This window comes from Pieris rapae, chromosome 17 (assembly GCF_905147795.1).
Source record: "Pieris rapae chromosome 17, ilPieRapa1.1, whole genome shotgun sequence".
Taxonomy (NCBI): domain Eukaryota; kingdom Metazoa; phylum Arthropoda; class Insecta; order Lepidoptera; family Pieridae; genus Pieris; species Pieris rapae.
This window is the reverse complement of record NC_059525.1, coordinates 3,556,651-3,572,608: the sequence shown is the minus strand read 5'-3', so window position 1 is coordinate 3,572,608 and position 15,958 is coordinate 3,556,651. Positions and strand designations below refer to the sequence as shown.

Below are 15,958 nucleotides of genomic sequence, written 5' to 3'. Positions count from 1 at the left end.
TAATTGTAGGAGATTTCCGTATCATTGTTTACAGGAAGTTGTTAATTTTGTGGACCAAAAACAAAAAATAATGTACAAAGTACATAATACATACCTATACAAATTATACAAAATGAAAACGGAATTTGTTTCTATAATTAACTATTAATAATTATAAGTTGCGGTTCTACAGCTAATTTCATTTTGCAAAAAAAAAATAAAAATCATTTATTTCGGACCAATTAAAAAATCCATATATTGTTAGCATAGTAATACAAGCAAAGTGTAGGTAATGTTGGGCATGTTGTAGAGGGGTTAATAAATTGATATATAGGAAGGCTTCATTGAGGATTCGTTATGAAATTATGTACAGTACATTTTCTGTTACTTTAAATATTTTTTCATTTATTTTACTGTGCAGCCGCTAACTGTGCTAACAATTTTGCACATGCGGTTTCCTCGTGTCTGACATCGCAATTTGCAGTAGCCCGGAACGTGTGACGCCCATTCTGCGAATAGATTTCACTGCTAGATTCTTTGTCTAACCATTTTGGTTTCGAAAAATCTTGAACCGTAACTACGGTTCTAGATAACATTAGATACGTAGATTCGGTTCTAGTAAACTTACTAGAAAACCAATTGTGTATTTACCAATTTATACTAGATTCAAATGAAGATTGGCAGCATCGAAACAGCTTGCTGAAATTCTTTAGTTTAACTAGTAGCTATTCTTTCAATTCTTTCAAGTCATTTCAGTGTTACGTTACGTGTTATTTGTATTAAACAAATACGTGATAAGCCTTCTTTGCCATACATATAGGAAGTATCCATAATAGTGCTAAGGATAAGAAAACGCCACTTCAAACATTCTGACAATTTCCGCTTAGCTAAAATTGTTTTGACGAAATCAAACAGGGCGGGCATAAAAGAAGGGCACAAGACATCGTATTTTATTTTTTTAAATTCCGACTAGTGTTTGGATATTGAAGTTATACTTCATTTGACTCGTTAGGAAAAGATTATGAGAGCGGATGAGTGTAAATTTTACGATGCGAGCGCACGTCACAAAAAAACTAGCTTAATTAGCGGCCTGAAAGAAATTTAAGCGTATCGTTTGTTACATTTAATAAACTGGCTGGCCATTCGTATGAGTCACTATTTGGCAAAAATAAAAAAGGTGAAACATGACAAAAAAAATTTCTTTTAAAATTAAAATGCCCCACTTAAATTCACATTATTATTGTCACTACACTCTTCCATTGTACGTTGTTGCCATCAAAGTTGTGGTTTGCCGACGCCATTATGCCAGTTAGAAGAGTTTTAAGTTTCAGTCACACAAAGTGGAATTAAATTTAAAATAACGGTCAACAGGCTAGGCACATAGGCAGTAATGAAACGTCATTAATCTAAGTCATTTGCCTAGCTGTTTGATCAACTGCCTGAACATGTTTTAGGCCGCTAGTTAAACGGCTAAGCTTTTAATTGAATGGATAATTAAGCAAGTTGGCTTCGACATATACATTTAATTGTAATTTCTAGTTTTAAGTAATTTGAAATCATTTATTTATTTATTTCATTGATCACCAAAGTTAAATAAAACACCTATTTATTTAAATACCATATATTATCATTATAAATAGCTCAAACTTGGCTCCACTAGAAACGCTGAATATGCAGATTTATTATATTAAAATTATTAAATTACATTAAAAACTACTTATCAACATTAAAAACATACCTTATATCTCAAAAATAATAATAATTTACTAACAAAGTGAGCGAACTAAGTGTTGTCAGTTATTATATCCACAAAGGTATAGAAAATGCATTACAACCACAAATTATACTAAAATAAGCCTAATTGACTTTTAACCTACATCTACTTGGTCCACAAAGGTCTAACATTTAACCGACTTATGTAAATGTCAATTTAAGTTACATAAAACCGTCGTAAAAATATTACAAGTCATTATCAAACGTTTACTCAATTTATAATAATAAAAGAACGACAAAAAAATTACAAAATCATTGGCAAATTTCTATTATGAACCGACTTAACTAGTTATCAACCTGTAATTGCATTTCAAACATGATTACCAACATAAAATATTTATTATTGTCTTTAAAGAGATAATTCCTCAAAAGAGTTTTTTTAATGTAATAAGCACTAAACGCACAAACATTTCTATTGTCATTCCAGTATTTTGGAACATGATTCCAGCCGTGCTTCAATCCTAAGTGAGGATTTGTTTTCCAGATTCATGATTTATGGTTCGTCGCAAATTGTATTGATCCTATCCAGTGCGTCCAGTTTCGTTACTCCGAGCGGCAGGTGGCGCCGGTGGCTGATATTTCCCTACTGGGTACATTGGCTTCGGTTCAATCGTTGAAACTGCATCATATCTGAAAATTAAATTTTATTAATTATTTTTTCTAAGAGTTGGCTGTCATTCCTGAGTTCGTTGCCTCAATCCTAGGCTGTATATCAATGGATTTTCTATGTACATTTAACACTTGCTCGGACGATGAAGGAAACCGACATGTCTTAGACGCAAAAAGTCGACGGCGTGTGTCAGGCACTGGGCTGATCACCCACTTGTCTATTAGATTTAAAAGTGACCATTAAACAGATTCAAAAATCTGAGGACCAGGCCTTATAAATTACATTTTATTTATTTATTTATTTCCAGTAAATTTTTCTATCTTAACAGTTACAACTAATGCGATAGAATTCCATTATATTACCCCCACCAACTAACCTACATACAATCATTAAATTTTTTTATTAATTACTTTTTCTAAGAAGGAAGGTTTTAACGTGCGACTGTCATGCATGTTCGTTGATTCGATCCTTGGCTGTATACCAATGGATTTTCTATGTACATTTAACACTTGCTCGGTCGGTGAAGGAAATCTTCGTAAGGAATCGGCATGTGTCAGGCACAGGGGGCTGATCACCTACTTACCTATTAGATTTAAAAGTGACCATGAAACAGATTCAAAAATCTGAGGACCAGGCCTTATAAATTATTTTTAATTTAAATACTTTTTCTTAAAACTAGATTTTATAAATCCAAAACATAATATTATATTTAATTCCTAATCACATACTAAGTGGCAATAAACAGATGATTTGTACTTAAAAGTACTGTTTTATAATTCTGATTTTTAATATTTTAGATGTAAGTTTTTATAAAATAATCAGTAGACGTAAAATTATGTATGATGTAAACTCAATAAATAAATAAAATAAAGCATCATTCATAAATCAAGGAACAAAAATTCTAAATAAGTACAGATTATATTTTATCGTCATTAGGTAATGTAGTTTGTTTGTCGTCCTACAACTTATCTGCTCATAGTCAGAAGACTGATTGCACGATGCGCTCTAGAAAAAAAAAAAAAAAAAAAAGTTAAGTTGTTCGCAGTGATACTCACTTGTTGTTGGAGTACTTGTCGGGAATGGCGCGATAGGACTGCGCAGACGCGTGCGAGTGAGTGCGAGCCAACTCGCGGGCACAAGGCTCCAACTCGCGCACCGCGTAACCCGTGCTCTGCGCCAACGCCGCTGGCCATGCTGCAATTATTTAAACCAAGCATTAATACAGAAATACAAAACTTAAAGTCGTTTTAGGGTTTTTTTTTTTTTTATTGCTAGTGCTAGTTTTATTCCTCGGCCCCGGCGAGTTACGCCCCCAATAAAAAAAAATATAAAAAAACCCCTAAAACGACTTTAAGCTAAGCTTATCTTAAGATTAAGTGTAGTACAGTTTATTTATTTAAAGAAAATTATAAATTATACATTGATTGTAGGTTTGGTGGTTGAGGGTCAGTTGTGCTATTTGATACAGTTCTTTCCCTCAGTCGTTTTAGGGTTGAACACGATGGAATATGGAGGTGAGTATCACGTCGCTGACGAATGGGATAGCCGCTTACGGAACGCAGACATGGTCATTCCTTGTTTAGATCGGTATCGGTGTAGTAAAATAATGGTATGATGAGAGAATGTGCCAGTAAGGTTTTAGTAATAAAGGGAAGAAAATTACTAAGACATCGAAGGATACTGGACCGTACCATTTGCACCTTCTCAAATATGCATCACCCAGGAAATTTTGATCAAATAAGATCAATCTAAAGATGGCAGATGAATCTAAAGTTTATATCCTGTCTGCCAACATTTATAATATCTCATACAAATTGTGATTGCACTCAAATGACTTGAATAAGGACAAGAATTTTTAATACAGTGAAAAAATTATTATACAGAGACAAAGATAAATCTCGGAATTGGCTTTAAATTCAAACACCTTATTCTTTATAAGCTTTAACTCACCTATGTTAGCACATTGGGGCCGTAATCCCTGGTCATCCTCTCCAGTCCTTAGACTGCAGTCCTGTCTTTCACAAAGAAGACAATGGCGTGCTGTGGCCAAAGCACTAGCTGCTATTATCGAGGGTCTGAATTGAAGGTAGGGGTCTGATTCGAGTAATGACAACTCTGCTATGTACTGGAAATAAGTAATTTTAATCATTCTCAAGCACCTTGTCAAAACTATTTTATAAAGACAGTTAGAGTACAAAAGCTAGTTTGATTACAAAAAAAAAATTCAATATTGCTAAGCATTTAATATCTGAAATAAATTATTATGTTCATAAAGGACATTTAAGCAATATCCTTCGAGTGTCCAAAACAGGTAGTTTCAGGCAGTTTAGCCAATGCACCACCAAACCTTTAGCGTTACCTATTCCCAAGAAATATCAGTAATTATATACCAGAATAATTTATTTTGTTTATAGTCTTCATAAATGAAGCTGAAAAAGCTCATAATTTTTTTTTTTAAAGTATCACTAATCCAATATATTTAAAGAAACAATCTAATAGAATTGGAAGTTATTAATAAACCATTATTAATAAATAATATTCTGAATCATAGATACTATATATTATACTATATATGATACTAAATATACTCACAGCAGCTAAATGAAAGATTTTCTTGGACAGACCATTAGATATGCAGAAGAGTGATAGGAAAGCCAAAGATGTCGGTGTGGAGAGGTCAAAAGACAGCACTTTCAGTATTAGATGTTCCATACGCAACACTTCCTTCTTTGTGTATGTGTCATCAGTTATGTAGACAAACTCTGATACTTCCGGTGGGTATACTTCTTCATATTTCCTGGAGGTATTGAAAGTAGCTTAACTCAGGTCAATTTAAGAAATAATTTAGCAATAATGAAACTTTCAGGTAATTAATTTAGCTGGAAATCTATGAAAAACTCTGCCCTGCAGTGTAATATAATACAGCTTAATTAATTAGTTTACACATGAAACTTAGACAAGGATACATACACTAACATTAAGCAAAATTAAGTGATAGAGGTTATGTAAACAATTTACACAATTGAAATAAATATAACAGATTTTATGCAATAAATGTTTTTAATTAGATATAAATAGCTACCTATCTTTCTATAAATAAATAATAAAACTTACGAGGCAATGTATGTAGCAGCAGTACCAACAAGCTGAAGTTTTGTGCGTACCACACTCATGTAAGACAGGAATCTGTCGACATATGAGACAGCCAAGTGCAATGTCTCACTCTGTTGATTGTATTCATCACACACCTCAACAAGCCAGTCAATGAGAATAGATCTCATAACTTGAGTGATATCTGGTTGCTTACGCATATAGCGGGGGTTGGCACGATTCTTTACCTGTTTACAGTGTATCATTAAGAAATTAATTTTTTATTGATTTTATTTCATGATTTGTTTTCTGATATAAAATAATAATATATATATTGTGTGGTTGTTTAATCTAAATGAATGAAATAATTCGTTCTATTCAGAATGTATTACTATAACGACCAAAAGGACTGTTAACAAAACTGTCCCATGTTGTTAAAGACTTAGAATTTAAATATGTATTAAAGTTAAACTTGTAATGGTAAGAAATGTAACTTTAATGTTTCCTTTGGTTTTTTTTTTAATGTTCATAGTCCTCACTGATATCTAATGCTTACCTCTATCTCTCTCATATAGTCATAAATATCTTGCCTATATTCCACCACGTGGAAAAACAATTCCCTGTTAGTCTGAGCTGTAGTTGCATCTTCATCAATCACATCTAGCTGGCTCTCATTCTTGGAAATTGACATAGACAGTATACTTGAGTCTACTACAGACATTGGTGACTCAATATCATCTTTAACAGCTTTCTGTTCTTTCTTATCTTCTACCTCTTTCTTCTCTTGTAGGGGTTTTCTAGATAAGGAAATATCCCATATTCAGATTTATCAGTTAACAGGAAGTGATAAAGTTCTGCTTAATCACCTTAATAATCTTTGATCCATGTGTTTAATATCAATGAAAGTATTTATATTTATGAGAAACCAGTAAGTATCTTCAAACCATAGTTGTGACTTGTTTGCCAAAACATGTATTTTGCTTATATAAGTTACATATAGAAACATTAATAGAAGACACAAAATTAATACGGTATTTCATAAATGGCAGGCAAAGCTGAGGCTGAGACTACATTTATAGAAAAGAGTACAAGAATTACTTACAAAATAAAGTCCCAATGATACAAGTATTATGAAAAAGTTATTAACTGTTAGATATAAAGTAAACACTATTTTGATTAACTTTAACATTAAATTTCGGAATATGATTGCATTATAAAGTAGTGCATTAAGAAAAAGGTTGATGATTTGACAAAACCTTGACACATTGACATACATTAAGTTGTACATGCATAAGCATTTTTATTTTTCAATATTATGGCGTGATATCTGTAATCAATAGCTAACCAATAAATCCTAAGTCCTGGTTTTAAAATGCAGTCTTGATAATTATATAGCAAAAACCTGTACTGCCCATTTATTTCGTTTTAAAATTGAAAACTTAACATAAAGTTAAACTAAACTTAGTAACCAAAATATAGAGGGCCAGGTAAATCATATTAAAAATTGTTATGCAAAAAGCATAGTAAATACATCCTTAATTTCTGTGAAGATATATTATTAGATTTAACTTACCTAACAGGAAGATTAGGCTTATCCTTTTCATATTGCTTTTCAGCTTGAGCACAAAGTGCCTTGACATTTTCTGCAGCATTAAGAAAAAAGTTATCCTTTTTCAATTCTTTGGAAATAAAAGGTTTAAATGCTTGCTCTCGTTTCTTCAACTCTACTTCCAAAGGTTTTGTGGGATTATCTTCATATACACTAAAGGCGCGAAACTGAGCTACAGGGGGGACGATATTCTTTTCGTTCTTGATATTCCGCACAGTTCTATTTTCATCTTGGCCCTTGTAGGGTCCAGTCGTTATTCCAACCTAAGATTAAAGTTTAAATTGCTTTACAAGTAGTTAACAAAAATTTAACTAAACTGAAATTCCACTTACATTTTTCACGTTGCGGTTCTGGTTGCATTTGAACTGACTCAGATCACCTAATGCACGTCTCTGAGTCGCAGCAGCAAATACTTCTGCTTCCTTCCTTGCAGCTACTGAAGAATTTTCTTGATCCTCGTGAATTCTGAACGATGCCATTGCCCCTGTTTCCGCAAACACTAACCGTTTAACGAGTATTAGCTCAAAACGGGGTTCGCATACAGGAAGGCAACTCTGCGGAAATACGTAATGAGCAAGGCATTCACAATTGCATTTTGACAAAAAAAGGGTGTAGATTTAAAAATATTTCCGCAAATCTGTAAAATTCACCCTCAAAATGAGACTAGCGTCAACGGAAATAATGCATTTTGATAGATTCAGCTGTTGCAGTTTTTGTTCCTCTTTAGTCTATTATATTTTAAATTCTAACCAATAGCGTTAGCCCATAGACACCAAAAGTAATCTATCTTCACACAGATAAGCAATAATTGTTTTCTTTATGTAATAATTAGGATTTTAGTACTTTTAAATTCGAAAGTCACATTATTAAACATTAATTAATGTAGAGATCTTAATTAAGAGACTTTTTACATAGATTTGATTTCTAACAAAAGGAAAAGAATAAGATAATGGGAAATACAATGTTATAAAAAAAGGAACAAGATAAAAATATTTTCTAATATTGTATCTTTCGTATTATTCTACATTTGTAGATAAAACCTTACTATTTATTTCTATAAAGTTTGCTTACAGTATTGTATTTAATAAGTCGAAATATAGACATCAACTTATATGAAATACGTATTTAATTATATTAATATACAATTACAAATTAAAAATATATCTAATAACTAACCTTTAATTATTAAAAAATATTATTGAAAGGAGTTCCTTTAGGCAAGGTTCCGAAGATACTAGCAGCGTTCCCCCTTTGAATAGCTAGACTAATTCTTTGTGCAAGGTAGCTGCCTGCTCTTCGTTCTCCTATGATGTCGACTAACCTTTTTGATAATTCCCTAAAAAGCTTTAATGCGCTAGGACCCCACGGACCAAGGGTCTCGACACCGAATGGGACAAAATCATATTCAGAGCCTAGACCCCTGTATTTGCAGACTTTAGCTTTTTCAGCCGCATCACAAGCCGCACCAGCTCTCTTGTTAGTTCCATGAAGATTGGAAGGGGCCAGTGTGTCTGAACAGGTGGCATCCCATACCCGACCCATCTTCCATGGAATCAAACTCATACCGTCCGGTCTCTTGCCATCGTCTCTAGCAATTCCAGTCGGCTCAAGTAGATTAGGCACGTTGACGGTGGCAAGGGACCGATGTATGATATCGTTGAGTGCGGCATGTCTCGAGAAGCGGCCAGCACTTTTTTGACATGATAGTCCGTGATGTCCTAGTTTGTCGACATCACTGCCACAGGGACAAGTATGAGGAGCGCATAAACCTTACTTAACAACATTATCTTTAGATGATCAAATAATGATGCACTTTTACATTATTAGTGTTTACAATATTTTTTCCCTTTGCATCCCACTTGCCAGCATTCAGATATTGCTTGATTATAGCATGACTAAAACGTTTCTGAAACCACAGTATAGAGTATTATTTATCTATGTTTATACAGTTGCAACTTGCAGTGTTGGCACTTGGCAGTTGGCACTTGTTACTTGGCATTTGGCAAGTTGTATCATAGATATTTCCCGGAGAAAAACATAATATTTAATTTATCAATTAATATTTATTTGTTCGTAATTTTAACCTATTTTAGTTTTCGTGTTTAGTTAGTCGTGGCAAAATAAGTAAAAAAAATATTTTATGTTTAAAATGTAACCTAGTGAATCCGAACTATTAGTATACATTTATGAAAAGTCGGAAAAACGATATCTGATACCTAATACTTTTGTTACAATGTATTTCGTACCAAGACTGCATATATATTTAATTGGAGTTATTAGTTTAAGTCATTTGTGTTATACAATACGCGAATATAAAAAGGAAGATATAATAAAACTGCGGTAAGTTTACAGAAAACTTATTTTAAATTTAATGTAAATGTAAAATGCTTTTAAATGTAAGTATATTTTAGAAAAAAGCCACGTAATGAATAAATACTCTTTCAGAGAGGAGGTTCGTGAAATGTTCCAGCATGCTTATGATAGTTATTTAAAATATGCATATCCATATGATGAGCTGCGTCCATTGAGTTGCGATGGCATGGATACTTGGGGTAGCTATTCCCTAACTCTTATAGATTCCCTGGACATGTTAGTAATCATGGGAAACTACACTGAATTTAATAGAGTGGTAGATATAGTGTTGGAGCGAAAAGACTTTGAAACAGATATTAATGTTTCTGTGTTTGAAACTAATATCAGAATAATTGGTGGTTTATTGAGTGCACATCTTTTATCGCACAAGTAAGTTGCATAAATGACTTTTCAGTTGTTTTTAATTTTGTTTATGCTTCAACCATTTATATTTTAAAAACATCAATGCATTTGTGACAATAGACAAATAGAGTCATTGAAGTATTCTTAATTATAAATATTATTCTTAAAATTAAACGAACACATATATAATAGAATTAGAGGTTGAGAATGGTGTTAAAAAGGCCATACCTTAAAAGAAATTACTTATATATTTTTCATTTAATTAATTCAGTAATTACTTAAATTTCATTTTTTTCTTTTGTTTTTTGCTTTACAGTTACATAGTATAAAAACTAGATTATTGTAACTATATGATTTTTAGGCTTGTTACTTATAAACCTTTTATAATGTATGTATAGTGACAATATTGTAACTGCTGCAACATGCTTATATATGACTGAACAACCTAACTAGATCTATCAACTAGCTTGGGTAAATTGGTTTAACTTTACACAAATCACTTTTTTCCACCATTAATCAACCATAACTTCCTAATGCTGCTTGCTGTGGCAATTAATCCACCAGTAACGGGTTTTCAAAAACATCAAATACATATTTCATAAAAAAATACATGTAAGAACAGAAACTGATTTTGTTAAATTTTTCTGTTTACTTTAATTTACATTATAGGTCTGGCATGAAATTAGAGCCTGGTTGGCCATGCAATGGCCCGTTATTAAGATTAGCTGAGGATGTTGCTCATAGGCTCATAGCTGCATTTGATACAACTACTGGTATGCCATATGGAACAATTAATTTAAGATCTGGAGTTCCACCTGGGGAAACAAGTATCACCTGCACTGCTGGCGTAGGGACATTTATCATTGAATTTGGTACTCTAAGCAGGTTGACAGGGGACCCTTTGTATGAAGAGGTAATTGTTTTCATATATTATGTATACTGCTGTTCATTCTACACAACAAAAATAATTTAAAGTACTTATTTTAAAAAAAACGCAATAGGAAACAAGATATTTATTGTTTTGTATTGTTAACAATCAAATTTTTGTGTGTTTATAGGTTGCATACAATGCATTGAAAGCTCTTTACCATCATAGGTCACCAATTGGTTTAGTGGGTAATCATATAGATGTGATGACCGGCCGTTGGACAGCCCAGGATGCTGGTATTGGGGGCGGAGTTGATTCTTATTTTGAGTATTTAGTTAAAGGTAATTATTGCATTCTTGTTAGCTATTTAGCCATAATGTGATGTTAAATACCTGAAGAATTTTTAGATAAATAGACTATCAGGCACTTCAATATTATTTTAATTAGATGTTTAGGCTCACATTTTATGAATAGCCCCACTTAATCTTTTGGTGACATAGATTTTTATGAATTCATGTAATGCCCAAAACTCTTAGTTTAGTAATCATGGAGGATTTGTAATGGCGAATGAATTTTTCAAATGTCCCCATAACCCTATTTATGTTTATATCGTATGCAAACAAACCATTAAATCCTTTCCCTTTATAATATTAGTGAACATTTTTTTTTAATATGTAGTATCGAGATGATATTGATTGACATAAGTAGAATGCTGCAGTTTGGACGAATATCTTCTTGATCTTTATTACCAAACTTGGCTGTCTGATTGACCAGTGACACACTACAATATTTTTATAATGTATGTACTTTCATTTACTGGTATGTGAAATATATATTACATAACATGTGCTTATGTTATGTAATATATATTTATTTATTTATGTAATATATATTACATAACATGTGCTTATGTTATGTAATATATATTTACTCCTCCTATTATTATCCTCCACTACACATTCCTCCTCACGATTTTGATTTCGTAAAATCGTTAAATAAATCGGCTGACCGATTTTTCATACATTACGTACTTTTTATGGAGCAAAAGGCAAATGAGCATGCCCATAGATACTTCCAACGCCTTGGAACTCATGGGTGTGTTGTGAACGTTTCAGGAAATGGTGGTTTTCTGAAGACTCCTAATTCGTATCGATTCTGAAATACCTATGACACCTTTTACAAAGAGGTGATGCGCGGTTTGTGCCTTAAAAAGCGCTGTTGACGTCAAATTGTAACCTTAAATAAAATGAGTTCCGCTACTCTTTTTAGGTCTAGGGCTCAGATTTTTCAATTTGTTTCATGATCATTTGTCAATCTAATTGACATTCGCCGTCGAATTTTTTTGGTCGATTTTTACCTTTATCGAGCGAATGTTAAATGGGCACTTAGAAAGAATTTTGATTGGTGCATCGCCGGGGCTCGAATCTACGACCTCTGGAATGACAGTCGCATGTTGAAGCCACAAGCCAATACTGCTCTTAGCCTTAAATAAAGTTGCAACCAATTGTACGTGTGAAATGTTTAAGGTGCAATATTGTTGGAAAGGCCGGAACTAATGTCAATGTTTAATGAGGCTCGTGCCAACATTGATAAATATTTGAAGAAGGATGATTGGTATGTGTGGGCTACGATGCTGCGAGGACATGTCACCCTGCCCGTCTTTCAGTCACTCGAGTCCTACTGGCCTGGTGTACTGAGCTTAATTGGTGAGCATACTTTGTTTTAAGCGACCTGTAAAAGGTATAAAAAATGTTTTTATTAGTAAAATTCGTTTTAAGTACATGAGTATTTTATCCCTTTAAGTAAAAAATTACTTTGTGAATGTTTCCAGCTATTCCATAACAAACTTAATTATTATTTCCTCAAAATATATTTATGTATGATTTAATTACATATACTTTTTTTTTGACTATCAACACGCCTGAGTGCATGAGTGTGTGTGTGGGTGCAAAGAGTGAGTGAAAGAATAAAGTGTATGTGATATTACTAGATTGTATATGATTGTCCACAAATATTACGGAAACTAAGTCATGTAGATGAACTTTTCAACCGGGAATGTTCTTTAATCTGATTATGTTTCATCAAAATCGGTTTAGTATTTCAGGAGTGTCTACATTTAAATATGAAGTTCCATACTTTAATCATGTTTTTTTTAGTATTTGTTAGTCCATTCATGTTATTTTGTGAATTTTAATAAGCCGACTATTTTTATTTAAACATATGTTTTTTTTATATAGAACTAATTAGGGTAAACGGATAGGTGGTTCACTTGATCTTAAGTGACACCCCCGCCCATGGACACTCCATGCCAGAGGCTTTTAAATCAGTAATTGTCAATTGAACAGATTATTTTGCGTCGGAGTCAAGTAGTGTAGTATCACGCACGTCAAGATCTATTTAGAAATTATATATGTTTTTTATTATATTGGACGTCAACTATACCTAAATCTAGTTCTTTCAAGAGCTGTCACAGTATATTTCCTTATGACGATTGACATATAAGACTGAAAACCTTAGAATTCGTTCTAGGTGAAAGCGATACAGCGATGCGAATCATACACAATTACCACAGTGTATGGAAGCAGTATGGTTTTACACCGGAAGTGTATAATCTTGGTACGGGGGAGGCATCTTCGTCAAGGGAGAGCTATCCCCTTAGGCCGGAACTTATAGAGTCAATAATGTATTTATATAGAGAAACGAGAGATCCGATACTCTTGCAAATGGGTGAGGATATTCTGAGAAGTATTCAGCACAGTGCATGGACACCGTGTGGCTATGCAACGGTAAGTACTTATGTTATGTTGTTTGTGTAATAAAATAAATTAAATCATTTCTAATTAAAATGTATTGTTCTTGAAATATTCTCTTCTTTAAATATAAGGTGTTTTATGTCTGGGTTGCGCGACAAATAACCGAGTTTTTTTTGCATAATCGTATATCTTTAAACGAGCAATTCTTGTATATATATATATAATTGGAATCTCGGAATCGGCTCCAACGATTTTCATGAAATTAAGTATACGGGGGGTTTCGGCGGCGATAAATCGATCTGATTGCTCGTTTAAAGATGTCAGTCAAATAGAAACTTAAATATGAATATAATTAACCTTATTCGATAATAACATTCATATTTCACCATTTTATTAGTATTTAATTCGTACTTAAATATAATTTCCAAAAAAAAAAACAATTTATAAAAAAATTAAAAAAAAATACCGAATGAAGCTCGGTCATCCAGGTACTTAGTGTTTATGTGAGGAACATGAAACAAAGAACGACTACGAGTATTTTAGGCATATGGGAGTTTAAGTGTGTCAGATGTCAAACGGGCGAAATATAAGATTAGATTTTGACATACGTCATATTTGACGAGTCTCGGTACTCGGAATGTTACCCTTAGACTTGACATGTAATCTGATCCTAATTTTTTGACCATTTAAGAGTTATTAATAATTGATTTGGTTAAGGCCATTAAACTTAAAACTAGTATCTAGAGCTGTCAAACCGCATTTAACAGCGCTTAATACGAGTCCATGCCTAAGGTATTTTGTAGCTTAGTCTCTGAAGCCAATTGGTTTTGAAGTTAAAATAAGTTGAATAAAAGTAAATCATGTTTATTTTGTTGATTTAAAAAAATGCTTGAACCTTATTGTAAATTCCATCTTTGGCTATATTTTTAGTATAATTGTTTTTTTTTAATATTTGTTAGCAATGGGATTACGAAATAAAATAAATTTTACAGATAAAAGATGTCCGCGATCATCGCAAAGAGAACCGAATGGAGTCGTTTTTCTTAGCCGAGACGACAAAGTATCTCTACCTCCTTTTTGACCCGGATAACTTTATTCACAATCCGGGTGTACACGGGACGGTGATAGACACACCAAATGGTGAATGCATAGTGGACGTCGGTGGATATATATTTAATACCGAAGCTCATCCAATTGACCCAACAATGTTGTATTGCTGCCATGAAGCAAGGCAAGGGTAGGTTTTTGACCTTTTCTTTGACATGTTTTTGTGTTTGTTTTTCTAATAGCCAAGGTGATCGGTAACCCGTGCCTGACACATGACATCGACTTGGGTCTATGTCAAACACTGCCGTACTATAATAAAAGACAATAAATTAGATTTTTGTTTAACACGCACTACATCGTTACAAGTGATGGTAAAAAAGGTTATCAATGATAAAATTATTACACTTCCATAAATAGAGATGTTTATGAAGTTTAAAGGTATTTTTTTTATGTGGTCACCCGTTAACTTAGACTTGTTTAAATTGATTAAAACACTATCGGATATATCAAGCTGATTAAAAAGTGTTTATTGTGGTTTATTTTCGAAGAATTCATTAATTGATTCCACATATACATTCAGGCCAGGTATTTTATCATGCAGCCTTCGCTCACGTATATTTTTTCTCCAGAAAATACCATATTCACTTGGGATAACATTAGCAAATGATAATTGATAAGCACTTGCACTAAATTGTAAACTTATACATATAAATATTTGCAGGATAAATATCAGCGAAGTACACAGAGTATACCAAATGTTAGAAGAAGAAGACAACATACACTTCATGACTATGATTGATAATTCAACTAATTCAACAGAAAAAACTGTAACTCAAATGGTGTCGGAGTCAATAGAACTTGAAGAAATATCACAAACAGATACATTACGGGATACAAGTAAAAATGAAGTGTTCATCAAAACAGAGACAAGAACGGGCTACGTAAACATAGACGGTACAGAGAGAGAGAAAAACAAAAATGAAACAAAACTAAGCGACGTTTTGAAAGATCGTATCAACAATTTCTATAACAAAACAGATAATGAAGAAACAAAAGAAGAAAATTTCACTGAAAAAGTCGATGTGGATGATATAATCATCCCCGAAAAACATGAAGATAGATTAGAGTTGCCGAGTACAACACGAGCGAAGGAAACAATGAAGTTGCTGCCAAAAGTAATTCAGGACTTTTTGAATAACGACTGGAAGACAAAGCACAAATGCGAACCGCAGCACATGTTTGAGAGAATGAGACGAGAGAATAAATATCCGACTCACCCAGATGTGGACAAGTACGAACTTTTGTTAACGCCGGTGCCATCTTTTTTACAACGAATATCGTTAGCTGGAGAGTTTTTAAATAAAAAACAACTAGAAGTATAGAAAAATATGTTTTGTTTGATATAGATTTTGAAAAAAATCTAGTGAGTTTACTATAGTTTTACTATAGCATAATTTGTTTTCTTTTCATAAATTAATTTATTTTTATTTCAAAAGAGGTACCAAATTGGTTCA

General features: G+C 32.8%; 2 protein-coding genes across 3 annotated transcripts; one reads left to right on the top strand and one right to left on the bottom strand.

Annotated features, from left to right (window-relative positions):
- Nucleotides 1-1,584: 1,584 nt before the first annotated feature.
- Nucleotides 1,585-7,761, bottom strand: LOC110996108 (cyclin-A2). The gene is made up of 8 exons (XM_045631952.1): nucleotides 7,394-7,761; nucleotides 7,026-7,324; nucleotides 6,009-6,249; nucleotides 5,477-5,700; nucleotides 4,955-5,159; nucleotides 4,313-4,487; nucleotides 3,418-3,556; nucleotides 1,585-2,382 (listed from the first exon to the last, which is right to left on the bottom strand). The coding sequence occupies exons 1-8, from the start codon at nucleotides 7,538-7,540 to the stop codon at nucleotides 2,274-2,276; spliced, it is 1,539 nt and encodes a 512-aa protein (XP_045487908.1). The 5' UTR covers nucleotides 7,541-7,761; the 3' UTR covers nucleotides 1,585-2,273.
- Nucleotides 7,762-9,139: 1,378 nt separating this feature from the next.
- LOC110996106 (ER degradation-enhancing alpha-mannosidase-like protein 2) lies at nucleotides 9,140-15,943 on the top strand. 2 transcript variants are annotated; one of them, XM_045631924.1, is made up of 9 exons: nucleotides 9,140-9,401; nucleotides 9,507-9,803; nucleotides 10,446-10,689; nucleotides 10,835-10,985; nucleotides 12,171-12,350; nucleotides 13,174-13,430; nucleotides 14,390-14,634; nucleotides 15,166-15,841; nucleotides 15,883-15,943. In XM_045631924.1, the coding sequence occupies exons 1-8, from the start codon at nucleotides 9,295-9,297 to the stop codon at nucleotides 15,824-15,826; spliced, it is 2,142 nt and encodes a 713-aa protein (XP_045487880.1). In that variant the 5' UTR covers nucleotides 9,140-9,294; the 3' UTR covers nucleotides 15,827-15,841; nucleotides 15,883-15,943. The 2 variants fall into 2 exon arrangements, with proteins under 2 accessions (XP_045487880.1, XP_022119328.2); XM_022263636.2 differs by having other exon boundaries at nucleotides 15,166-15,909.
- Nucleotides 15,944-15,958: the final 15 nt, after the last annotated feature.